The following is a 26,685-nucleotide window of genomic DNA, read 5'->3' on the forward strand; positions in this document are numbered from 1 at the left end:
ATGAACCTTGGAGGACCTCTAGTGGCAGTCAGGTGATAAAGCATGCATAAAGTAAGTACATTTATATACTCTCAGTCTACATTAATGGATTCTATTTCGGTGAAACTTCCTGGGGTTTATAATGAAAGTCTCTATGGCCGCACCTTTGTCACCAGTCACATTAACACCAAGAATCCACACAAACCAGGATTAATATATAATAAACCAGTGTGAATGTAAATAGCATTGCCAAAAATGTAATAAAATAAATGCATCTACTGTTGATTCCTAACAGAAAATATAATTTCAACCTTAGAGAAACAGAAACTGAACTCACTCCAGTTGTATCCAAACTCATCCTCCACCTCCACCTCCTCCTCATTCTCCTCCTCTGCCTCAGCAGGTCCGCCAGGAATCTCCGTCAGCGTGTCTGTATCAGTCTCTCCCACATGGGGCACCACTGGCAGGAGGAGGACAGGGCTGGTGGGAGATGCCTTCGCCGCTTCACGCTTCACAGGCTGTCACGCCACAGATGGAGTTGAAAAACGGTTTATTAGTGAAAGGTAAAGAGAGAGAAGAAGGTCGTGTCTTTGCTCTTTAAGTTTGAATCAACTTGATATGAGCTTTACAGAAGTAGGAAGGCGCACGAGCACTGTTGATGTAATCAATAGAAGCCATTTGCTTGGTTTACATCAAAAGCTTTATCACTTTTTAGCAGGATTTTAGTTTCAGGCTGAGAAATAATTATATGATATGGTTCCAGATAGATGCCAGAGGCTCAAATCACAATTAGGTTAATTGGAAAATAGCTCAATTTATATTAAAATTGTGCTTACTGAGTCAAAAATGCTACATTTAATTACTTAATTATTACAGATTTATTAACTTATCATCAAATTTGTATTTAAAATCAAATAATATAACAATCATATATTCACTTACCTGAAAAACAAGAACAAATTACACTTGATTACTTTTTTTATATATATAAAATCTATGTAAAAACAAGATATCAAGCTTAAAAAAAAAAATCACAAATTTGTTTTTGTCATTCATTGAGTTGAGTACCAATTATTTTGTCCTTTTAAAGGAAGTAACAGACAGCAAAAGACAAAAAGGACAAACATGTTCTGATTTCACAAAAATGCACAAACAAAATCAGACGGCTTGAGACGTTAGGACATGTAAGAGCGTATACGTGTGCAGCACGTTAGAATATTTTGTTGATTTGCATGAACGTTATCATGCTAAATCAACATATCTGCACGAGTAGACACAGAAAGGGGAAAGTGGAAAGCACAACACAGGGACCCACAAACCTTAAACGGGGTAGGAGTGAAAGGGTTAGTTGGGGAGAGGCGGAGGAAAAGTCTACTGTGACTGTAACCCTCCTACGGAGAAGAGACAAAGGGGCAACAACTTTAGAGGACGGCACATTTCTGACAGATTCCTACAGCTATTGACAGACATATGACAGCGTTGGGTCTGACAACATTTTGAGTGCTCGGTGAAAAGTTGAACACAAGTGCTGTTGTAATCAAACCTGTTTTTTCCATCGCGGTGAGCAACACTTTCCGAAAGTTGACAGCGGAACAAGGACAAATACAAAAACACTGATTCAAGTTGTCAGTGGAGGGTAATTGAAAACACCAACCTTGTCCTTGTTGTCCCTTGTCTTGGCTGCAGCTCTCTCCTCACTGGAGTCTGTTACCGATGACTGCGGTGTATAAGACGGACATGAAGGTAAGTCACTCTACTCTACATCAGACGCATTATGGAGAGCATATTCATAATATCGTACAGTAAAGGATACTGTATCATGTTTGAATCTCATTAATACTAATTAGTTGTTCTGAATGAATAAAATCTGGACCATATGCTGTATCACGAAAAACCATCTGTTTAGAAATGATTCTACTGAGGAAAAAGCCACATTTTTTTAATAAAGAGAGACTTGAAGAATAACTTTTTTCTTAAAAAATAAATTAAAAAAAAAGCTTGGCAAAATCTTAATCACTCACGCAAACAAACACGCCAAAATATTGACGCGTTGAGTGAAAGAGCTTTTCCAACTCCATCCAAGCTTGAACATTTTCTCTGCAATGATTGAGCTTAAAGGACTTTGCCAAAAAGTCTGGCATTTTGAAAAAAGATATGGACTTAATAATGTCTTATCAAGTTGTCTTCTTTACATTGGCAGTGAGACACTTGGGACAATGATTGATGGATAATTATGGAAAAACTGGACCTTCATAAGCTGAGGACAGAATAAATATATAATTCACTTATGGCTTTGACTATGGTTTTACTTTGTGTTTGATGCAAAAGAAGGACGCAGCAAAGCCCAGAAGGAGACGGATAAATAAGGCAACAAAAGCAATCAGATGAGGGAAAAATATAGATTAAAAATAGTTATACACACATAACATTTAGGATAGTACAGTAATGTGTAGAGTGTGTAAAAAATGAGAAAAACAAATTATTTTTCTAAGAAAATGAGAAAAAAGGTTTTGCCGTATAGTCTTTTTTCAGTTCCCTATGCCCTTATTTTATCTGTGAAAAGTGTTGACAGGATCTTTTTTCTAAGGTACTTTTTTTCCATCTATGAAAACAGGCGAAAACGTTGTTTTGCAGGTTTCTTTTCTTTCTTTTTTTGGTACTTATTTTGTCTGAAGCGGCTGAAGTGCAGCACTATCCCACGTAAATAAGAATACAATCATTCCGGTTTTCTTGTGTTTAGAGTGCATTGAGAAATTGAAACTAAAGAATGAAAATTGAGCAAAAGCAACCTGTTTCACCAATGTAAAAAAAGTAAGGAAGAATATATTGGCCTTTTGTTTACCTGTTCTTAAGTCATAAAGACTTAAAGAAGACTTAAAAAACAGATCACCAGATATTGTTTTCTCACTTGCCTTGAAGGGCTTCTGCATGGTTTACCATAAAGGAAAATAAAAGTTTGTTATTTGAAACAATAAACATAAAGTTTGTTGTGACAATGAATAAAAAAAATGCCCTGAGGGTGGTAAACCTGCATGCAGACTGACACTGAATTATTTTTAATGTTTAACCAAAGACTCCACACAAGCACATGCAGGCTTCTTCTCTCATATCATGCAGCTCATTGTTAACACAATTTTAACAAGTCAAACAGTACAGGTCAAGTGAAAGACATACCCAAACACAAGCAGGCAGACATAGACACGGTGTAGCTTTCTAACCTGAGGGAGGGCGGGTGCTAAGTGGGTTTGATTAGTGCAGCGAAGGCTTGACCCACGGTGGCTATTTAGCTGCAGAAAGGGCAGGGGCGGCCTCTAAGAGCAACACACAGGACCAACAAGCTGACAACATGACGAATATTTAATATGACGGCTGAGCCTTTGTGACAAAATTGAATCAGAGGCCATCCGAGAGGGGGAAAAAAAAAAGGGAGGGGAGCGTTCGGAGGACAGAGGCACCTCAGGTTTTTTATTTAAATGAGTAACCATTAAAGCAAGCGGCTTCCTTGAGGACAGCCATTCCTCTACATCAAAAAAGAAAAATCAGAGCAAAGCCTCTTTCTCTGAAATATTTTAACAAAATGTTTCAAAGATTCCTCCAGGCTACGTTGAGATTATTCACTGCTTACAAGAGAAGGATTGGAAACTTAAAGGGAGTCAGCGTGGATGTGCTATTATACTCTCTAGGTGGACCCCAGTGGCTGCATTTAAAAAACATTATTACTGACCTGCCTACAGCACTCAGAGGTATCATCCAATCAAAATAATATTTTTTCAATCTGTTTATGCCAATCGTTATGAAGTGGAGCTGCAACTCGATCTAAGTGACTTTATAGTAAATTGAAAAGTCTTCTTCCTGTATTTGTTGGGTTGAAGCAGTCTTGAACAGCCGCCTAGCAACAAAGGTATGAATGATTTCCCTATTTGCTTTTCTATTGTTTACTCGATGAGTTCCTTTATAAAATATAGCGATGGAATTTCAATAACCCCCATGGTGAGATTGCATTAGGAATCTGGTCCGAATGTGTATTGAATGTCAACATTACACACCTTCAGCACAGAGGTTTTCAAACAATCTTGCTATTGCCATGACAAAATAGATTTTAACATCTGCTCAGCCTTTTTCATTAAAAACTAAATTGTAGGCCGTGCGATTGTAGTATTAGATGACTCTGTGATTGAAAATTAAATAAGATCCCTGCGTATCCCATGGTTCTATTTCCCCCCAGAAGGAACCTCCAATTCTACTTTGTCTTTATTTCCGTCAACACGCACATTATGTGTATATCAAAGTCAGAGATGCAGTTAAAAAGAGAGACTCAGCCAACAGTGTGAGGGACGGGAAACGAAAGCAGAGGGTAGGTAGAGATAATGCAACAAAGATTAACTGTGATGGATGGCTGATGCAACAGAAATGAGGGGGCAAAAAGAGAGAGACGGATTACCTGACATGTGCGATGTGGCATGCATGTGAGAGAGGTGGTGTGTTTCTCTACAGCAGGCGATGGAGCTGGGTTATATATTGACTCAGGCTGAGAAAGCAGTGCGGAGGAACGTAAACGTTTGAGGCAACTCATAATGTAGTCACTGTAGTTAAAATTGAAGTATGAACACTTGACATAAGGAAATATACCAATTTGCTTTCTTGCTATGAATTAAATGGCCAGCAGACGGTTAGCTAAACATAGCATAAAGACTGGTAAATGGGGGGATACAGCTAGCCTGTCCAAAGGTAACAAAACATGCTGTGTTACCATGTAAATTAGTGAACTTTATAGAATTATTGCTTTAATAGCATAACAGTCCGATTTCTTAATTTGCATTAGCATTAATATGCTATGTGAGCTGGCAAATGCAAGTCCAATATTGGCTCTCCTTTTAGCTCCTATTGGAAACATCTGGCTTCTTAGTTAATAGCTGCATACTTCTATACTATTTTTACACGCTAGTTGCTAACTTTGTCTGCAGTTTGGTGCCGGGCATTTAGCGTACAGTGGATTTTAGGGCTTTTCCTTTCAAAATAGCTACCTGTTGTTGTTATTAGATAAAATATAGATTATATCTGCTTTAAGATATTTTTGGAGTCCCCAGTATGATTCATGTCCTTCCTCTCCATGTGCTACATTACATTATGAGTTGCTAAAAGGCTTATAAAGGTAACCAGAATGTTAGGGAAAAGCAAGTGGGAATATCTCATAGATGACAATGCAAGTGATTGACTATGAGAGATCTGACACTGGAGTTAAACCAGTTGCAGCCCTAGCGGGATACCACTTAGTCATGCTTTAAAAGCCTGAGGGCACTTTCAAACAACAAACGATGTAGTTGATATGGTTTCAATGAGTGTCGCAATTAGAGGTTAAAGCTTGCTAATATATTTAATATGCCACACAGGGTTTGTTGTTGCTCACATAGAAGATTTCAAAACGGCTTTCAACAATCCAATGCAAAGCGGCTACTAAAGGGGTTTGTGAATTTTACAGTTTAATATTTGAAAGTGCCCTAAAATGAGCCGTGCAGATGAACCTCTACATGAAGTGGAAATGGAAAAGGAAATTGTGACTTTTACATTATTTACTACCAATTGGTTTGACGCTATTATACAGACTTACCCTGGGCCTGTGAATAATACTCTGGACCAAGAAGGACACAGGGTTGCCTGCCCTGCGTATAGCCTCCACTGCCTCCTCGTGACTAGCATCTCTTAGATCTGCTCCATCCACCTGACAAAAAAAATATCAGGGAACAGACTCTGTCAGGTACCCACAATCTCCACTCCATATGATTAGTTTTTTTAAGGATTTCAAACCCTCATACAGGTTTTTTGGTTCGCTCAAAGAACTGCACATTAAACTAATAACATTGGAAGTAATTTGTCTGAAAAAAGCCTTCTGATCGATTAAAATCTAAATCTCACTTCTAGCTTCTAGTTCAGGCTATTTGGTCTGTGCCCTGAAATTTTCCCTTTACCTCTACGATTCTGTCTCCAGTCTTCAGGGTCCCGTTCTGTCCAGCAGGACTGTCCTCCAGGATGTGCTTGATAAAAATGCCCCTCATCACCTCTCCATTGCTCAGCCGGCTGCCCATCCCTCGGCCCCCGACAATGCTGATACCCAAGGACTTGCCTGGCGCTCGGAAGAGCTCCACTCTGAGGAAGGTACGGAGGCTAGATATTTAACGTTTTCTCTTCAAAGCTCTACCGTAATCTTTACTGTATGCTTGACAGAAAATAAGATTTTTTTATTTCAGAATTCTACTTAAGTTTCTTTTTTATGTCAATGCTTCAAGCTTGACCCATCATTCTGTCATATACAGTTCTACAAACCATGTATGTCATGGAAATGTTCATAAAATTAGACTAGATGCTTAAATACAGTAGTACTCACTTCCTAGGTTGGTTCCAGTTGTTATAAGCGGCACTCTCCTCTCCCTCGCCATCTTCCCGTTCAGGGAGGCTTGGAATATCTCTAGATAGACAAAAATGGAAGGAAATAGTTTGGTAAAATAGATTTTGTTCCATAACATGACTTAAAGGTACCCTGTGGAGGTTTTGACCACTAGTAGTGCTATGTAGCAATGTTTTGACAAGTGGGTCACTTGTATGCTATACCACTGATCAACTGGTGGTAGCGGTAACGCGTAAAGAAGCTTAGCTAGCAAACTTTCATGTAAACATGGCATCGTCAAAAAATTGGCTTTGCAGTGTTTTGTGAAAAACCTCGAGGATAAAAACAAAGGGCCTCATTCACTCAATAAGTGTTCACACGACAGTAGTGATTCATGACACTTGCGCACGAGCCAATTTGGTTCTTACCACCATGCGTATGTTACTGAACCCGAATTATCCTAAATTGACAGGCAAGTGCCCGCTATTTGTCATCAGCATACTGCCACGCCCCCATTAAATGTATCATGGAGAAAGCAGTGAAGTTGTTGCAAGAGAGAAGCATAGACCCGAAAGCAGTTAAAGAAGAAAGAAAGGATTTCATGAGTGAACATATGCGCATTTCATGGCACTTGAAATCGGTGGGAGTAGCTCAGCCCAATATATAGCCCAAGTCAATAAAAACAATGAAAACAAAAACTGTTCAATTTCAATATGGACATTCTGATGTGTTTTCCACTGTAATCTAGGAGTGGGACCCACAGTTTGTATAGTTTATTTGAATTATGACAATAATTGATGAGATTGAAAAGGCGTCACTTTCATTGGTAATGCATTTGGCCAATGCTTTATAAATCAATGATTTTCAATATTGTTGTCTATGAAAGCCTTTTTAAATGAATGAGGCTTTAATATTCTACGCATTTCAGGTGTGTTTCTACATTTTCTAAGATAGCCGACACTTTGTGCGTACGCGTGGTCTGAGGCAGTTCTAAATTTAGTCGCAAAGTACAAACAAATTCAGGTAAAACAATATTGATGATTCCTGAATTTGTGCGTAAAATCTTGGTATGCACATTGTTTGTGCGTACACACTGTTTGGGGCCAAATGTGCTTTGCTAACTGAATGGAAACACAATTGGTTTGTTGAGAAGGAATATGAAATTTAAATTGACCTGTTTCTAAGTGTAATCACATGACACAAGTTACTGTAATTGAACATGAGGACAAACTTTTGATCTGCTACTGGGACCGGATCCGTTTCACAGAAGACATCTTCTTTAGCCTGCTCTCGGCTGGCCTTGTACTCTTCAAGATACTCTGCTGGAACATATGTAATGCTGAACACACACACACACACACACACACACACACACACACACACACACACACACACACACACACAATCACAGACACACATGCACACAAATGAGTCGAACATTTCTTAAAGCAAACAACTTGGCATCCCCCATTTTTAGACTTTTCATCACCTTCCTTAGTGGCAATTATGTCCCTGTTCACTGAACTCACAGGGTAATTTAACCAAAAAAGAGAAGAACTGGCATTCAAGTGCAAACACGTATGAAAGCACTAAACTACCGCCTTTTTCACTGCACAAAAGAGCTTATTTTAACTCTGCCTATTAACATTCAGAATCTTGTTTTTCTCAACTTCAGCAAATGTTCCTGTGAGCTTTTTCAAAAGCATTCTCTTTATAACCAGTCAAATTTTCTGACTGTTAAAAACAGATGCTTACCTTTATAAATGTCTGAGCAAATCTAGTCTTCTATCACCTTCTGTTTAATGAACATGTGTCAAATCGGAAGGGCATACCCATCATTAATTCATGGGCAGATAACTTATTCATGTTAAGAAATGAACCAAAAGATACCTGACAAAATCTGACACCTATTTAAAGTCCTGTTTCCAAACAATTCAGAGTGAAGTTGATTCTGAAGGACACATTAAAAACATTTTAGTGAAGCTGACAGATTTTTAAACAGAAGGGTTGATTTGGTTTTTCAACATGATGGCATGCAGACAGAGAGGAAATCCAACCCCAGTAAAAGAACTAAATAGATGAGTCAGTTTAGTGACAACATCACAGCATGCAGTGAGTGACATGGCAGAGGTTAAATACCAATGGTTAATAGAAAGAAAGTGGGTTAAAAAGTGAGTTATAAATGGTAAGAGAGAAAACATCCAGGTAATAACTGAAAATGTTAGTCACCGAAATAAAAAATAGTTATACAGCAAGTTAAGTGAGTTAGTGTTGCAGCCGATCAAGATTTATCCAGATATTATTTTGACTATATGTGTGATTTTAAGTGTTGTTGCCACTAGACAGATTTCAAATAAATGTTGGTTAATACACCGTGCAGTGTTTCAACAATATTAAAATGTGAATCAAACAATGCAAATGATATTTAGCACCGCATCTTCATCAATTATCCTTCGTTGTTGTCATTGTTTTGACGCTCCTCTAAATGGAACTGACTGTCTTAATTCTGCGTCTGGATGAAGCTCTTTAGCAGACTGCGATGAAGCCTGACGGCAGATGGAGAGAATGAGAGGAAAGGAAACCGAAGATGGCAGTTTCTTGACGAAAAAACACCACCACCGGTGTGTAAGTTAGTCATACTCACACATAAAATGGGCACAGATCGTCCTCAGGTGCACAAGCAGATCTAGAATGTGGAGAGTTGGCTTTTATGCACCCAGACTAACAAACTGGCAAGTTAAGTTCATCAAGCAGAACTTGTGAAACACCACATCCAATTTACTTGTGGAACAGTAACTCCTTTGATGCAACATTTGACTTTTGCAGGAATGAAGAAGTCCAGTTATGTCACAGAATTAACTTTGCTTAATCTTCACTGAATACTACTTTTGGCTGCATTTCAACCATTGATTTGAGTTTGGAAAAGCTTTCGAGGTTTAGTTAAATGGCGGCTTACACATACCTCTTTTACATCATCCAGTTTTTAAAAACATAGGTGTGCATATTCAACTATGACATCATATGCTCGTAATAAATCAACATGTATTGTTTGTAAGGCTTGCATTTAAAGGGGACATAGGATGCTCATTTTCCGGGTCATACTTGTATTTTGTGTTTCTACTAGAACATGTTTACATGCTTTAATGTTAAAAAAACGCATTTTCTCTCATACCGTTTGTCTGAATATATCTGTATTCCGCCTATGTCTAAAAAGGCTTTGTTTTAGTGCCTGTCTCTTTAAGCCGCCCTCCTGAATAAGCCCAGGCAGCCCTGAGTGGAGATATTCCAATGAGTCTACATGTGACATAGGAAAGGGAGTGAAAACTGGATAGCTTTTGGAATCATATGTTTTCTGATCGAGGCAACCAACAATAAAACTGATGGGTTTGTCTTATTTTCACAGTTTTTCGGTTGGCAGGGCACCCCAGATACCCAAATGTATTAGTATGTATTTAAGCAATCCTGATGTATTTGAGGTTGGACCTCGAGATAAAAATGTATGGGCGAAATACAGGGCAGCTCTACCAGTTTCTAGAGTTATACTAACACTAAGTATCTACCAGCATTCATTTTTCAAAAGCAGATCCCAATTCCACAAGACCTTGCTCATTCACTACCAACCAAATTATGTTTGCAGTACAGATAATTGAAAACTCAGTCACTAAAATCTGGCACAGATTGCTATTTTTTTTCAGATTTCTAATTGCTAATATAAACTGGTATGTAATGTAATGGACAACAATATTGAATCCTTGTAGCAAGGGTGTTAAACAACTGCATTGTGAAGAGAAATGTATTATACAGAGTACTGTGAATCAGAAGACAATGATGAAATCGGACCAGCAGAGTTGAGTGATCAGTGACAATCAATGGGTAAATGTCTTTAAATCACAGTTTTATCTATGTTGTACTGTTATACTATTCATTTAGGCACATTTGAACAGAGTTATTTCACAACATTTCAGAGTTTTTGGTTGTTGTTATAGGAATGTTTTACCAAGCAAACTATTAGTATTGTTTCAAAAACTTAATGCGTCATAATGACTACCAGTCTGTTCAAGGCATTTGTGGCACAATCATCTACTTCCTTTCAACAATACAGTATGTGTAAACATGTGTGGCCTCTGCTGTTTCATATTGAAGTCTCTTACCCCAGGTCTGGTCCAATGAGGGAGTGTCGTCTAAGCATGGAGCGAGCCTGGGCATTGGTCAGGTGCCCAGTGGGCTCTCCGTTGATGGCCAGGATGAGATCACCGACACCCAGACGTCCATCACGGCTAATGGAGCCCCCGTGGATTATACTGCGGATCAGCATTCCCAAACCATCTTTCATGGCGCTCACGGTCATCCCTTTGAGGTAAATTATAAGAAACTGTTACACCCTTATAATCTTGGATTTTAATTACAGTTAATAAACTGTTTAAATATCTAACATGGGAGAACATTCACTGATAAATGAGCCACTTAAGATCAAAACCACAATACCACCAATAAACATGTAAGGACTAACTATTATAAATTAATAGGTACCCTTACTTAAAAATAAATCTGATTCACGATAGTGTTATCAGTTCTGAAGCAGGAAAGCTTCCTCTTATCTCAGCTAATAATCCGAGAAACTGTCATATTATTCACAAATGTGGGTTTCAATTTATTCTTAGTGGAGTGACTTCAGAGTGTGGCATAATATTTTTGGAGACCAGCCTATGTAAAACTTTCAAACTCCATTGCACACCGGAGAGGGATTCTTTTGCAAATATCAGAAGAAATAACATCACATGTTCTATTAAGAAGTGGAATTTGGTTTTGAATTCCACGTGGTAAAAAGATTAGAAATACAAAACCCAAATGTATTAGGTAGACATTTTGAATTCAGCATGAAACAGAAACCTTCAAAGAGTACTAAAAAGCAAAATGAGGCACTGTGAATTATAAACAGCGTCTTCATAACACCTTTGTGGAGAAGCTAAAACTTAGTATTCTCTGAGCCGGAAGCAGCCCCATGGGTGGGTTTTGAAATGGAAATACCCTGTATAGCAATGAAATTACCCTTTCAGACTGGAAAAAAATTGTTTCTATCATTTTGCTTCAAATCAGGCATTAATAAAAATAAAGTAAATACGCAAAAGTAAAGGCCAATACGCCTTTCAAGTCAGCAACCTCATTTACACTTATGTGAAGGATGAGAAGAAAATAAATAAAAGAACAAATCAAAGAATGTGAAGAAATTAACACAAACCTAGGCTGGAGTTGCCCTTGACAACTGTGATGGTCCTTTCAAAATTGCTCCCTGAGGTCAGTGCTTCCTTGTCGTCGGCTTCTGCTGATTCTTTCACACCAGTCTCCTCGCCCTTGAGGGTGATAATTCAACACAGTGAATCATGAAAGTAAATGGAAACGTAACGCCGGATTCCAAACAAAGCCGGGGTGTTTTAGAGAAAAAGGTAGGTGCAGCTGATTGGCAGTGGAAATTAATTAAAAAAACAAACAAGCTTAGAACTTTTTATTTCGTTTGAAAGGAGTCTCACGTCTGACTGGGGAGAAGTTAGATGTTACCTTGAGAAATTACATTCTAAAGAAGATCAAGGATGATTATTAGGTCGTGTTTGGAATGCACCTCAAAATATCTGTGATGTTCACCGCATGCCGATCAATTATACTCAGTCATAATTGATCATCAGTCAAACAGAATACTCATTGCTACGCTTCTTCTTTCCTACAAGCTTATTATACATGAAATCCTCCAGATCCATAGTTTGTTATTAGACTGATTATTTTACCTTCATCAAGATCTTTATATCTCCAATGTCTTCAAAAGACATGGGTGGCTCCTTCGGATAGTAAAGAGACTCCACAGGTTCATCTGGGACAGACGATCCGGTCACTATTTCAGCGAATGGGCTGTATGAGTTTGAGCTCTCCACTGGTTCTTCTTGTGTCGAGTGCAGTGCCAGGAACTGATTAGAACCGCTTAATATGGCATTAAAAGTCGGGTCGTGACCTCTCAAACTCGGCGGATTGAAAGAGGCAGACTCCTCAGGGGAGGTCGCTCGCGTGTCGTCCGCTAGGCCGGACGGCGTCGCAAAGCGGGGATGCTCCTCCAACAAGTCCAGACGAGCTGTCAGCTGGGATAAAACAAAGCATAGCAGCTGAGTGAGCGTTCCGCTGTGATAGTTAGACAATTGCCCAACAGGGGGAATTAATCTTGCTCAGTCGCCATCCCGCCCTCCTCGTAATGAGCCATAGAAAAAGCCATCAGTGGCCAATAGAGAGCAGAGGAAGCTACTGGTGATCTTGAGCTTGCCATGCACAAAATTTAGTTTTATTGTAACAGCATTTAAGACTTTATTAGAACCAGATTGAGTCGTGATGCATCTCAGCGAGCACTTCCTTATGGGAGCCAGAAGAGAAGTATAAAAAAAGTTTAAATATGCAAATATGTAATACAAGTGGGGCTCCATAAAGCAGACAGGATAAATGTAGAGTAGAACAAGAAGAAGGATGTTTCATTTTAATAAGGTAGTGCTATAAATCTGGGGTGAACTGGTCTGTGACAACTAAAGGTATTCAACTATTCCTGTACAGCAATCATGAAAATAGAAGGGACATTTATAGTCAAGAGTGAAAAATGTATATTTTTGTATGTTTAAGTTAGGATCAGTGTATTGTAGTGTAGGTATATAGTGTATGGTATATCTATAGTAAATTTAAACCATTTAAATGTGTACATCACATCACTTTAATGTATGTACAAGTCAATTTATAGCGTGCAGAGGATTTCAGAGAGGGGCAGTGATACAAATAGAAAAAAATCAGCAAGTATCTGAGGGCTGAAGCAGCCAGTTTCCCTTTAGCATCGCTAAAAATTAATTACACATGACATTAAGTCATTCTCATAAAAACAATTCAAACTTTAACTTTCACACTCAAGGCGTACCCAGATAAAGCTTAAGATGCTATTAAATCCATGATTTTCCTCTAAATTACTTTGAAAGTTAAACTATTTCATGGCAGGAAATGATATTATTGGTCTGGGAAATGTATCTAATTGGTAGCTTTGTTTTTAAAAGGGCACAGTCTTCAAATACATGTTTCTAGAAGAACCAATGCATGAGCAAATGGTTGAGTCTCTTCTAAGTAGTTCCAAGTAGCACAACTGTAATCTATTCATTCATGAAAAAAAAGAGCTGTCACTTTATTGACAGTGGCTTGGAGGCTGACTTTGTGGACTCACTCATTTGATCTTTAACACCCAGTTGACCTTTATAGGTATGGACCAGAAAGAAGAAATGATTCATATTCCTCAGAAAATATCACATTAGATACTGTGAAACAAGTCTGAAAGAAAGCTAGTCCACCAGACTTGCTGCCTCTCTCTAGAGCTTTAGGGAAAAGACAATTCTTCTTAGACTGAGCTGTCTGACCTCATACAAACATTTGAAATCTGTTTTCTGAAATCCCCCCAAATACAAAAAAATGCCCCGCACTTTCCATGTCTGTCCCTCTAGGCTGCCCTATTATAATATACATTTCTTTGGAAGGCCCTAAAATTGAGGTCAGCTGTGAGCTTTTGGGGAAACACTTTGTGTGCCCCTTTGCTCTTCTTTGTTTATTCTCTTTAATACTTTAATATCTATTTGGGGAGTCGCTGCTGCTCTTGGGCAGTCAGAACAACAAAAGCAGCCGAAGCTACAAACCCCATATAACAAATAATAATGTTGTTTCTGCCATAACAAAGAAAAAAAATGACATTTTGACTCTCGATAGCAAAAAAATAATATTTACTACATGTTGTAGTGTATGGTTATGTTCAAAAAGAACAATTACTGTGCCGGTACCATCTAATGAAATAAAAGTATGACTTAAAGCTGTGCTTTTGGTTTCAGTTGTGGATTTCCTGTGCTGTCTTTAAAAAAATGGCTGCTTACCTTGGGCGTGGACGAGTGCAGGAAATCCAGGTCTGCACTACAGCTGCTGCCATGAAGAGCAATCATGGATGCCTGGAAAGTGTCGTCCTCCATCCCAGAGTAAGTAAGGTCTAACACCTTTTCATCAGACAGGTCCACTTCGCAGGTGTCAATCTGTGATAATGAACGGAAGTAACGTAACCAACCGGGACACTGAACTGGCCTTAATTGTTGATCAATTTGGTGGACTATCTAATCACAGACAACTTCTCTAACTACAAAATACAACATATATATGTATCCCTTAATTTAATCCCTTAATCTATTTGTCAGGATCATTTTTATATAAGCTAACTCTATGCATGACTACAAACAAACAGACCTCTCTTGGTAAAATTAGGCAGAAGCGAATATTACAGTTTAAGTAAAATCTGCCATATTTCAGGATGATTTTTCATTTTTCCCCCCCAAAAGCTAACTAACCAATGCAGGCTCTGCTCGGTAAACGACGCCCTCAGTCAGTCCTTCTTCCTCTCCTTCTTCAACCCAAATATTTTTGAAGTCAAATGAATGGATGGTGGATGATGAAGTAAATTCCTGTTCACCATATGGGTGTGGAGATTGGGAATATCCACATATTCCCTAGGAAAGTGGAGAAATTCTTTCAGTGTCTCCAGCTGATTTTTTGATTATTTATTTTTTTGTGACTTAATCAAGTACAAATTAATTAGTATGGAGTGAAAATGATGTTAGATGTTAGAAATTACTAAGATTTGTATACACTTTTTTCATTGTTTAATTTTGAACTTGCTGCACAAGTTTTCAAACAGAGAAAAAGCTCAAAACGGCACGTTCATGACTCTCTTTGAATTAATTCTTAAAAGAAATGTGGTTTTTTTCGTAGCTCTTGATATTGATTTTGTAAAGCAGGCGGTCAGGCAGATATAAGAAAACCAAGAATGCATACTGTCAGACTCAATAGCACAAAATACCCCTCAGAGGTACATTCCACGTCCTGCAGGAGGGTTGGATTATTCCACAGAGGCTTCCTACAGCTCTGTAATCCAGCTAACCTTGGCAGCCCAGATGTCTCACTGTGTAATCCAACGGCAGATTCAATACAAGAGAAATGTAGCTCTAAAGCTAGAAAAATGCAAGCAGTTTTGCAGAGAGAAAACATCACGTAAAAAGAGCACAGGTGCCTGGAGCGATGAACGTGCCGTTGGACCGACCCAATATTTTGACAGGTGCCCTGGTGTGTTTGAATGTACAAGAGGGTATGTGCTCTTGGAAAATTCAATAACATTATATATGAAACAAAAGGGGCGCAGATCATTTGAGGCTGGCCGCCTCCTGTGAATGAGCAGCGGGTGCAATGCTACACCATGCGGCCAACCTCCACCCTTTTTCCTGCATGAAAAATTCAAGCCCTCGTAAGCTGAACCCTCATGACTGGATCCTAAGTTATATGATATAGAGGCAACCGGACTCACAACGTCTCATACACACATTGAAAAATCCCTGACATGCTTAAACATTTACCAAAAAACAAACAAACCCAAAAGCAATATGTATAAAACTTGTAGTAACCCCAACAGATATGCATACAAAGTCAAAATATTATAATTAATGCTTACAGGCAGTGGTTTGGCAACTCCTATCTGGACCTTGCCAAGGTTGGCTCCCTTCAGGGCCTGGACCGCGTCCTCCAGACTGGCGTTCTCTAGGTCTGTGGTGTTAACATACATGAGTCGGTCTCCTGGCAACAGTCGGCCATCTTGTTCGGCCACACCGCCGGGAACCAGAGAGCGAATCACGATCACCGTCTTGGCGGGGTCCAGTGGGTCCTGTGGCAAGCCGGTTCCAGTAAAGTTAATTTAGAAGATGTCAAGAGGTAAAGTATCACAGCCTTAGACTTATATGGAAATAACAAGGAATTTTATGTATTTGGTTGGTATTATAACTGAGCCTATGTTCCACAAGGAATAAAAAGGCCTAAATAAGTAAAGTTTGCATTATGCACTGATCTTTTTTTCTGTGGAGATACTTGTAGATAAAAAAAACAATACTTCAAAATATCAAAAAAGTCATCAGATTATGACTTTAAATGTTCAGTATTGCTTTCCTTGTGATGGAAGTTACTGCCTCATATGTTTATGATGGAAAAAATGCAGACAAGTACAAATATGTTGTTGTACAAAAGTAACCAATACAAAATCTATAAAAGTACAAATATGTTGGTGTAAAATAGTAACAAATACAAAGTCTCTAAAAGTACAAATATGTCGGGGGATAAAAAAAAATGAAAATTACAAAGATTTCCCACCTGATAGTCCAGAATGCTGAATCCCAATCCCCCTTCTCCCTTTTCAAGCTCGATGTTCTGGATCTCCAATTCCCACATAGCCAAAGGAGATCCTATCACGTCCTCTGTCACATTATCCTGTGTCGCCGCCGCTACATTCACCTCTGAGTGTTCAGCAACCGGTACGCCGCTCAGGTCTATTTGTTTCTGCAGAGCAAAAGCCCAAAATCTCTATGTAACAGCACGCCTTCGTCACTTTAACTCCCAACAGCATAGACTGCTACCCTCTAGTTGTGTCTCTGGCTCAGGTTACTGGCAGTAGATAAAAGGGAAATATCTTTGGGATGCGAGGGCCTATCACAGATAAAGCTGGAAAGATGAAAACCCCGTCCCCCAAAGGGAAGCTGCTTTTGAAGTCTCATATCTCTAGCAAATGTTGCTGGCTGCTGCTGAGGTTTCACTAGAATTGGTCTTAATAAACTTTCAGCCTCCCCTGTGTATTGTTAAGTCTTTATCCATCATCACTGACAATGTGGAAAGCCAATGAAGCGATTGACAGCTATTAGCTAAGCTAATAACAGTTGATGGGTAATAACAGAGGAGGACTTTAGGAGTATTGCTCCCAAATCATATCCCCTTGTTAATATGCCATGATTCACATTACTGCATTTTGAGGGGGATGCAGGGAGTTTCCAACCCTACCTTTATGCATGTTATGCTGCAATACCCTGAACATTATAGCCTTGAGTTCATTCAGTCCCTTGCTCAAAGTTTCTTTCTTAACGTAACACTACAAAAATGTACATTTAAAAAATAATACATAGGAGTAAATGTTCTATACTTCAGCAGTGTAAGTACGGTACCTTTAATGTTGAAGTTGTTGACAAAGTCTCTGATTCTGGTTGGACATCATCCATGTCAGTCTGCAGGTGAGGGGCGGGCCTACAGCATGTCATGTTCACGCAAAGTGGAAGCTCCTTCAAGATTCTGACTACTTCCTTGTGGGTTTCACCAATCAGGGATAAACCATTGACCTACAAAAGGAGAGGCTAATATTAGCTTCATTAAAAACTAATCAAGTAGCTATGGTTAAAAGCAACGTTAATTGATTTTTTTTGTTTTGTCTTTGCCATTGCCTATTTACACATCCAGCAGGCACTGAGCAACATTAGCATTCTCGTTGAGTCATGTCTCTGGCCACCTTTTAGCTCTGGTATGGGTATATGTAGTATATCAAAGTAACTTAGAAGTGTTAATGGCAAAAATGGCAAATGAGATATGAAAATGTCTACACTGTTGATAATTATATGCTCTCTTTCATTTAAGTGCGGCACACCTCAAGCAGTTCATCTCCACTGAACAGCTTGCCACAGCGACCAACAGGTCCCTCGGGTAGAACAGAGCGGATGTAATGATGCCCACTGTTGGCTTCCAGACTGATGCCCAGCCCACTGTTCTCACTGAACTTCTCCACCTGAGCCACCTTTTATGGAAACAAAATCACATTTCAGATAGCATATGATACAAATTGTAATTATGACTCAATCCGTTTTGTTTGACGACTAAAGTCATCATTGTTTTCAAGATACCAGTTTAGAAGCAAATGCCCAGGAACCAAGTTCTGGTAAGTACATTTTGATGCATGAGAGAAAGGAATTCACTTTGAAAAACGAAACTTACTACAACTTCATTACTAGGACCCAGAATTTCTTGCCACTTCTTCATTAGATCTTCCTCTTCAAAGGGTGTTAGCTCCATCCCTTAGATAGCAAGACAAAAGTATGAATACACAAAACAACATAAAAGGTAAGTTTGCCATAAACTATTCATAAGCCAGCTATTTGCAAAGTAATTCTTTTTTTCTTCAAGATCAGACCTTCTAAGACAAAAACTTTTATCTGTGCTTATTAAACACTTTAAAACGTATGCATTGTCTGTGAAACTACCATCTCAATATTACCTCACAGTGTGTTTTGCTAGTCAGTGTGTTCCTGACAACAATGACCCTTATCTGTCAGTTTGTGTGCCCAGTATCTCTGCTGGTGTACTTAAAGAAGAATCCCTGCCTCCTAGCCCCTACCATATTTGTCTTCTGTAAGCTGATCCTCGGCTGGGCTGACATCAGATCCTTCACTCTTTGTCTGGAGAGGCTTTTCATCTGTGGTGACTGTAAACACACAATGAATAGTGAGACAGACATAAGTAGGCAGTGACACACACACACACACACACACACACACACACACACACACACACACACACACACACACACACACACACACACACACACACACACACACACGACAGTAGAGCCCCAGCCACTTGGAAAAATCATCTTCTTTCCACTAGCAGCACACACACCAAAAAGACATAAATATACACCGATGTTGAACATATTCTTTTTATTTGATACTCCACTACTTTATTCTTCCAAAATAGTTTGAGCATCTCCTACTCTTTAATAACGGCGATCACTTTAGTCAAAGGACACACCTATCTAATTTCCTGATTGGTCTTAAAAGAATATACATGTCCTTGCTGATGTTATCCATAATGGCAGACTCTAAACATTCAAAGTACCTCAAATATCTGTTTAATGACCCTGGTCCGGTTTTTACAACTTAATGCCGCGGTTTATGTCTTTGGAGTTCCACAGGGCACCAAAGTGGTCGCCCATGAAATGACTAGCCATGCGCCGGGGAAAGCCATGGTCTACAGTGTTCATCTGCACCTTTTAAGTGCTAACATAAAAACTAATGCTAGCTCCTGGTATGCAGGAAGGAGCTCATCAACCTTAACACTGACTTGACAACAATTTAAAGTGAGTAGTTCATTTCTTACTTAATCCCAACCATTAAATGACCCATTACAACTTTGTACATCAAACTCGTGATATCATGCCCAGTAAATTAGCTAAAATATATTCTTACTCACCAAATTATTCTGTGTTTACAACAAGGGAGCTCAAGGGAAATAACATTGTATAATATGGGGATGCACCTATATAGTCCTTTTTATTATCTGTAATATTCAAAAGTGCAGGTTTCACAGCAGCCAAGAAAATACTGGCCATCTCTGTCGACTTCAGGCTGCTAGTTTTTCTGCAGGTTTTTGGGCTAGAACATCCGGTTGCCAGATCAAATCACTTTCAAGCTCCGTCTATCACTATTGGCAACTTGTGCAAGTTTATTTTCCTGCTTCTGTAGTGGCCTGGAGGTCCTGTCAGGACTTCTGTTTACTCTCTGTCTATCTTGTCTGATGTAAACGTCATAGAAAAATGCAAGAGGAAATGGGAAAAAGTCTTTTAAAAAACATGGAGGTACACGGTGGATACTAGCACACACACCCATACCTCAGTTGTAGCTCAATCGTCAATGTCTTAGCTGTGTGGATGTTAAAATGTTGGGCATCGCATGCTGATTTATTATTGGATATAGTTCAAGGTCTACCCAACATGATGGAAAGCTTTGGGTTCTGTCTTTAGAAATGTGGTTGTTTGGTCAGTCCAGTCAGAGCAATATAACAATGAGAAGGGTAAATAATCAGACAGGAATTGTTGAAGAAAATAGTTTTGTCCTCTTGGCCTTTCTCAGTGATAATTAATAATGAGTGCATTTTGCTTTCTTATGAAGGGAAGATGGCCAGTAATGTGGGCGTACTCATTCTATTGCAATTATAAGGAGGAGCCCTCTAAGAGGCAAAACGTAATCATTTTTTCTCTGTATTAAGAGTGGTGTCAAATATTTAATCAAAATATAAAAAAATGAATTGCTCTGTAAAAGAATAAAGACACCTGCTACACATTCAGTAGAGGGCGATCTTTCTCATTCTATAATAAATCACAATGTTGACATCAATTTGGACTGCATTTCAGTATAACTCAAGTCAGTGTTTTTATATTCAGCAGGAGAATATTCTGTTTCTGTATTTTAACTATATTGATAAGAAAGTGACAGCAATTTCCATTTGGAGTCACTCGTTACTGCATCATAAAAACCCCTGTCTGAGCCACATTTACATATCAAATGACAACTTTTTTTTGACAGGGTGACGAGTAACAAGGAATGGGTTTTCTTCTGTCCTCATTAAATTTCTCTCACTTCATCCTTCCTACCTCGAGCAGCTTCCTCAGCCTCTTTCTGCTCCAGCTCTAACTCCATCATGACGACAGTGGTTGTGGGGATGGTGGTGGAAGGGGATGGGGCGGCGACAACGGGGACCACCGAAGGGGGGATCTCCTCGGGCCTGAAGCCCCGCCGGATCAGCTTAAGGTGGACTGTCTGGCCTGTGTGTCTGAGCACTTCCACTGCCTGCTGATTGGTGTATCCCTGGATGTTTACACAATCAACCTGCAGAGGGCGATCATTTGGGAGCCCGAGGATTAAACAAGGGCCTGAACAGCTTGTGCTGCCATTGTGAGTGTGATTTGACATTTATATTCTTGTTTGATAGAGGTGAAATTGAAACAACATTAATCAAAGTGATTGTAAATACCAGCAGGCATAGGAACAGAGTGCTGCACATGACTATTCCCATCTACTTTAGCCATTAACTTTATTTATTTAGATCATTATGGACAGGTAAAAACTGCATACCTTTAAATAATTCACAGTCAATTAGGTGTTTAATTCAGTTGTTAATTTCCCAAAGCACATTAACATTGACGCTTAAGAACAGAACTAAATTAGGCACACATGCACACCACAACAAACAAGAGTTTTTGATAACTTTAGAAAACAAAGGGCAACATTAACTCATGCTTCTAATGATGCAAGAAATTACACAGTTTAACTTCATTGTTTATGTCCTGCAGTAATGAAATGAGAAACTTAATTGCTCAGTGTGCTAATTCAAGTCTTATATTCACAGTCACAGGACAAAAAACACTTTATGAACTATCAGTTGATGTGAATTATTCATTATGCATCTCAGAATTTCCCTCCATTGACTAAATGTGATTACTATAATAGATTATATTAAACATTCACTGCATATTTTACCTCATGCCACTGACGACAGAGAAAACAGTAATAGCTACAAAGAGCATAATTTGGATACTCACAGCTATTATCTGGTCTCCAACATGAATACGGCCATCTTGATCTACGGCACTGTCTTTTGTTATGCTCTTAACGAAAATGCCAGAGGGCTCTGAGGAGTCAGAACAAGTACAAAAAGATTACAGAGATGGAAGGACGTAGCCATGAATCTTGACATTAAGACCAAAGGAGAAAATCAAACAGAATCTTTAATTTGATGTTAAAAGTCAGGGTTAGTGAGCATGTTTCAATATTACAGTACACAACTCTTACAAAATGGTGATATGAACCCAATGCATTTTAGCTAACCTTGAAAAATAAAGACTTTTAAGCCAAGGCTATTCTATATTCCATTTGATTCAAAGAATATAGCAGCTAATAAAAATCGCTAAACGCTACATTTTATAAAAAAGGGGAATATATATATATATATAAGTCGTGTTTCTGTCCACCTGATTGGAAGTCTAAGATTCACTAAAAACAATCAGATATTAAAAGATGCTCAAACACTCTGTAGACTTGGATGTTAATGCCGGGTTCATCACAACCACTAACCATATTCATATTCCACACTTGATCCATTGATTGTAGTATCGAATAAATATTAATCATTGCAACTTATATGAGTATTTAGTGAGGCCCAGAAGTAATACACGTCAATATGAAACTTCAATTGAAATGGTCATCTACTCTTAAAAAAAAGGCAGGCTGCCATTTCTCACCTGAATTTTTATCTCCAACATAGCCAGCAATAGTGATCCCCAGTCCCTGGCTGTTCTTGGTAAGGCTCACATCAAATGCTTCATCCTCCTCTTCCTCATAGCCCTGTGAAAAGATTAATGGTCAGGAGAGGTCAACATCCACTGATAACTAAATAAAATTAAAGGATGATACATTTGCCAACAGCAGAAAAAGCAAGTCATGGCACTGCAATCATCCGACTGCACCACATGGGCACCAAAATACATTTTTCAGCACTCTGAACATGGTAGCCGTAAAAACACAGCTAATGTGTGCATAAAAGAGGTATGATGTCATTCCTATAGTGAGTCACTATATTTCATTCATGTTTAAATAGGCTAGAGTTTTGAGAATTCTGGCTGTGGTTTCTTACACACAAGTGAAGAACAATTTGCAATCTAATGTGTGAGCCAGAGGCGACCTTTTATTTCCTTAATTCCATTCATTCAGGGCTGTTGATGTAAGAAAGGATAGAACTGAACTTTAGATCTGAATCATCATCTTGATTTGTTATAGTTACAGCTTTACTGATATTCCAAATAATTTAACCAATTTCAATGTGACACATTTCCATATTGTTAAGACTTTGTCTCTCACCTGTTCATTGACAGTGGGGAGCACCACAGGCATGACAGCAGAGAGACTGGTATTCTCCTCCACGGGGCCCCTGGTAACCACCAGCTTCACCCTGTTCCCACACTGCCTGAGGACCTGGGCCACCTGTTCGCTGCCCATGCTGTACAGGTCAGTGTCTCCGATTCTCAGGATGTGGTCCCCACTGCGCAGGCGGCCATCCTGCGGTAGAAGAAAGTATGTTTTCTGACTTAGTCTGTGTAAGTTCAGCAGAGCCCATAATGAAACTATCGCTACCAAACCAAAAGACAAGAGTGACAGTTAATTATGTGCTCGCTTGCATTTCTCATTATACCTAACTGACAAGAGCCATCTTTCTAGAACATTGAAAGTGTCATAAAATAGCAAAAAAAAAAAACTTTTATGGCAAACACTGTATAAACAACTATTAACAATGCTCAACACTGAAAACAAATTCCCAAAGAAAGTAGGTGTGCATTAATGCAATTACCTGATCAGCTATGCCTCCAGGAAGGATGGTTTTGACAATAACCCCAGTGGTCTTTCCTCCCACGATACCGAAGCCAAGTCCAGTGCCATCGTTGACCAGTTCAATCGTTTCCACGTGCTGCACCTAGGCGAAGTAAAAGAAAAAAATCAACAAAGTAAATAAATAAACTTTTGAACAGGAATACTGTTATTTATCCATAAACATTGTTGAATGAATAATGCAAATGCTGTTTTCACAAAAACATTTAGCTGTCCAGTGTATTATAAGAATAAATTTGAGCCAGTAGTGGTAGCAAAGCTTTTTTTCTGCTATGAAACAGGTCTGTATGTCTGCCGTAATCACATTATACTGAAATGTTGGATTGCAGGAGCTGCGTCTATTCTTAGTTGTGTCTCTCTTTGTGTATATGCTTGTTACACTCTTTGGCAAAGCAAGCATGTGTGTGTAGTTTGTTGTATGTTTCCGCAATAACATTTGTCAGATTGTGCACCTATTCCACATTCCTTGCAGGCATCTGTTTGCGCAATTCTTGTTTTCATTATTGGCAAGTGGGCGTATAAATGCAAGTTTTCATTAATGACATTAGTGTGAGAGTGTATCTTTACCGCGCTGGAGCTGGCTGACAGTGTACTGGCAGCCGAGGGCGTGCGGGACACCGCAGGACTGGCCAGCTGAGGTATTGGACCTCTAGCCACCGAGAGCTGCACCCTCTCTGGCGCACTTTGCAGGATACCTATAGCCTGCTGGTGGGTCACTCTCTGGTCCAGCAGCTGGCCATTGATGGCTAGGATCTGGTCAGCTTCTTTGAGCTTCCCATCACTGTGGGAGAAAAGAAATGGAGTGTCATAGTGAGGGAGAGAGAGGGGTATGGTGCGCTAAATGGTGTCCAAGCCTCGGGTATTTTCGCAAAATTGCTCTCTAATTAAGTTATTATATTATGTTCCTATTTGAGTAGCAGTCATGTAATGAAATGTTTTAATTTGAAGAAAACATCTCACAGTATAAGCAAAAAAGTAAAGTTTCTGGTAATATAGACCAATTTGTAATAGTCCAGAAAATCTGTATAACTCCCTGACTGTCTGTAATGGACTTCTCAAATCTTTAATTCTTCAACAAACGTCCAAATGTTGAAACATTTTCTGGAATGTTGACTTTGTTATGATCCGACTCTAATCTTTGAAGAATGTCATGTTGAGTCTTACATACCAGTCAGCCACACTTCCTGGTTGAATTTCCTGGATGAAGATTCCGAGCTCTCCTCGGTTCTCGCTCTTCAGGCCCACCACGCTGAAGCCGAGACCTCCTGACACTGGCTTCTGTAGGTCCACGTGTGTCACAGAGCGCCCCTGGGTCATTAACACACACACACACACAGATATATATACAGTTTGGCTCTGTGCTGATTTACTGAAGCATCAAAGCTGTGGGCTGCCTTAAGAAGTCTATTTGAAGTGCCTCAAGAGAAAAGAACACAGTGTGCAGCCTGTAGTTCTCCTCTCTGACTGTCTTCGAATATTTGGTTTGAGTTAAGAAAGACCTAATCAAGGTAATCTACCTGTTTACAGGTGAGGTGCTGATTTGTATGTGTGTGTGTTAAATACATCTACTGGGACTCACTAGTTGATGTTATTAATTTGACATTTAACACAAAAGTGGTGCACCAAAAGCATAATGATTGCTTTGACTTTATAGTTGTCCACACCTGCGCCATGGAGTTAATGAGGTGTTCAAATTCTTCACACGATGTCTTGCCATTGATGAGTGTAGAAGCTGATGTGTCTGAGTAGGGAACATGGCCGCCGTTGGGTTTGACTGCTGCAACATTATCGCTGAGGTCACTCCCACTCGACACTGGGACACTCTCCTGAAAAAAATAGACAAATAAACATTTAGTGTGTCAGTGAAAACCGCAGCTGTGACTTATTATTCTAATATGAATTTTCAACTAAATATCTAAATATAAATGCAGCTGTCTGTTAGGTTTCCAGTTTGCGGCTACAGAACAGCTTTAAATTTCTGCAAAATGCACCTGCAGAGAGCAGCAATTACTGGCAATATCCAGCCAAAGACAATTAAAGTTCCGACAAAAATCATCATGATTCATTCCTCCTATGGACATAAACATTTAGCAAGTTTAATTTTAGTCACCAAAACCCTAAAGTCTGGGTGTCTGAAACCACTGGGATGACAGATAGTTTGTTATCCCACCATGATTAGCTGGATCTATGGCAGCCTAATCCTTCAGGGTATAATGGCTCTTAGCTGATGTTCCAACAATGACTAGTAGGCTCCAAATACAATATTTCTATCATGGTGGGGGGAAATGCATCACTGGCCATCTGGATGCCTTATTATGCTTTGGTTTTAATTACTGCAATGACTTTACTTGTGTGACAGATGAATTACATGAACGAGACAACTATATAAAACAGGGTTTTTCCAATTCCATTAGCCAAAGGGCATAATGTTTATGGCCATCTGAACTGGATTTAAAAGGACGGATATAACACACAGCAATAATTTCATAAACAACCCATTTGGCATATGGCATTGCCAAGCTAAAGCTGTCCTTGTGACATTTTGGGAAGTTGACTGGACAACTTTCAGCGTAGGAAGCATGTACTGTAAGTTACGCCTCCTTTAAACACAGTCCCAGATTAGTCCTGAGAAACAAAACTGCATTGGACAGGACACATTAGTGCGGCAAACTGCAAACAAAACCCTATGGACTGGGCTAACCTAGCGTAGCATGCCTCTAAGTTGCTGTCCTCATGCATGAGCTTTGTTAGCTGGGGCCTGGCTAAGAGGATTAAAGTTCCAGTTTGGTTCTTGCACATTTAAGAAATTGTTTCTGCCCCACTTCATGCAGTGGCCTCTTTCTCATTGGAGAGTGGGGGCCTTGTCGCCATAGCGACATGGGCTGTGCAAGGCCTAACTAGCAGAGCCAGAAGACTGACAGAGTGTGTGTGTGTGTTTATGCGTCTGGCTCTTGTCTCACAACAAAACACACCCTCTCTCCAAATTGGTTCTGCTTAAGGGGGCCAGACAAGTGCAGTTAGGTTTGGAAGCTTCAAAAGAAAGATTTGTTGCAAATTCTGAAATATATCTCTTTATCGTTTTTACAACATGGGCTTGGTCCGTTTCAGAATCTGAAGGGAATTTGTGATGAATGGCTGCTTGATAAATTTTGCTTAGTAAAACAAACACATGCAAACACAAACACACACACAACACACACACACACACAC

The 26,685-nt window shown here is 39.3% G+C and overlaps 1 protein-coding gene across 1 annotated transcript in view; it reads right to left on the reverse strand.

Moving 5' to 3' along the window:
• LOC129093093 (multiple PDZ domain protein-like) overlaps positions 1-26,685 on the reverse strand; it is a 43,606-nt gene that overhangs the window by 13,121 nt on the left and 3,800 nt on the right. The window contains 26 exon segments of the mRNA XM_054601003.1: positions 317-497; positions 1,634-1,696; positions 5,588-5,698; positions 5,946-6,123; positions 6,362-6,442; positions 7,593-7,700; positions 9,006-9,047; positions 10,513-10,711; positions 11,601-11,712; positions 12,142-12,486; positions 14,290-14,442; positions 14,752-14,910; positions 15,906-16,115; positions 16,595-16,780; positions 17,437-17,607; positions 17,910-18,056; positions 18,254-18,333; positions 18,654-18,740; positions 20,688-20,922; positions 21,636-21,724; positions 22,335-22,437; positions 22,951-23,148; positions 23,438-23,560; positions 24,043-24,256; positions 24,644-24,783; positions 25,140-25,301. Of these exon segments, the coding sequence (XP_054456978.1) occupies positions 317-497; positions 1,634-1,696; positions 5,588-5,698; positions 5,946-6,123; positions 6,362-6,442; positions 7,593-7,700; positions 9,006-9,047; positions 10,513-10,711; positions 11,601-11,712; positions 12,142-12,486; positions 14,290-14,442; positions 14,752-14,910; positions 15,906-16,115; positions 16,595-16,780; positions 17,437-17,607; positions 17,910-18,056; positions 18,254-18,333; positions 18,654-18,740; positions 20,688-20,922; positions 21,636-21,724; positions 22,335-22,437; positions 22,951-23,148; positions 23,438-23,560; positions 24,043-24,256; positions 24,644-24,783; positions 25,140-25,301 (3,877 nt within the window).

Source organism: Anoplopoma fimbria, chromosome 7, assembly GCF_027596085.1.
Source record: "Anoplopoma fimbria isolate UVic2021 breed Golden Eagle Sablefish chromosome 7, Afim_UVic_2022, whole genome shotgun sequence".
In the NCBI taxonomy this organism is placed as follows: Eukaryota; Metazoa; Chordata; class Actinopteri; order Perciformes; family Anoplopomatidae; genus Anoplopoma; species Anoplopoma fimbria.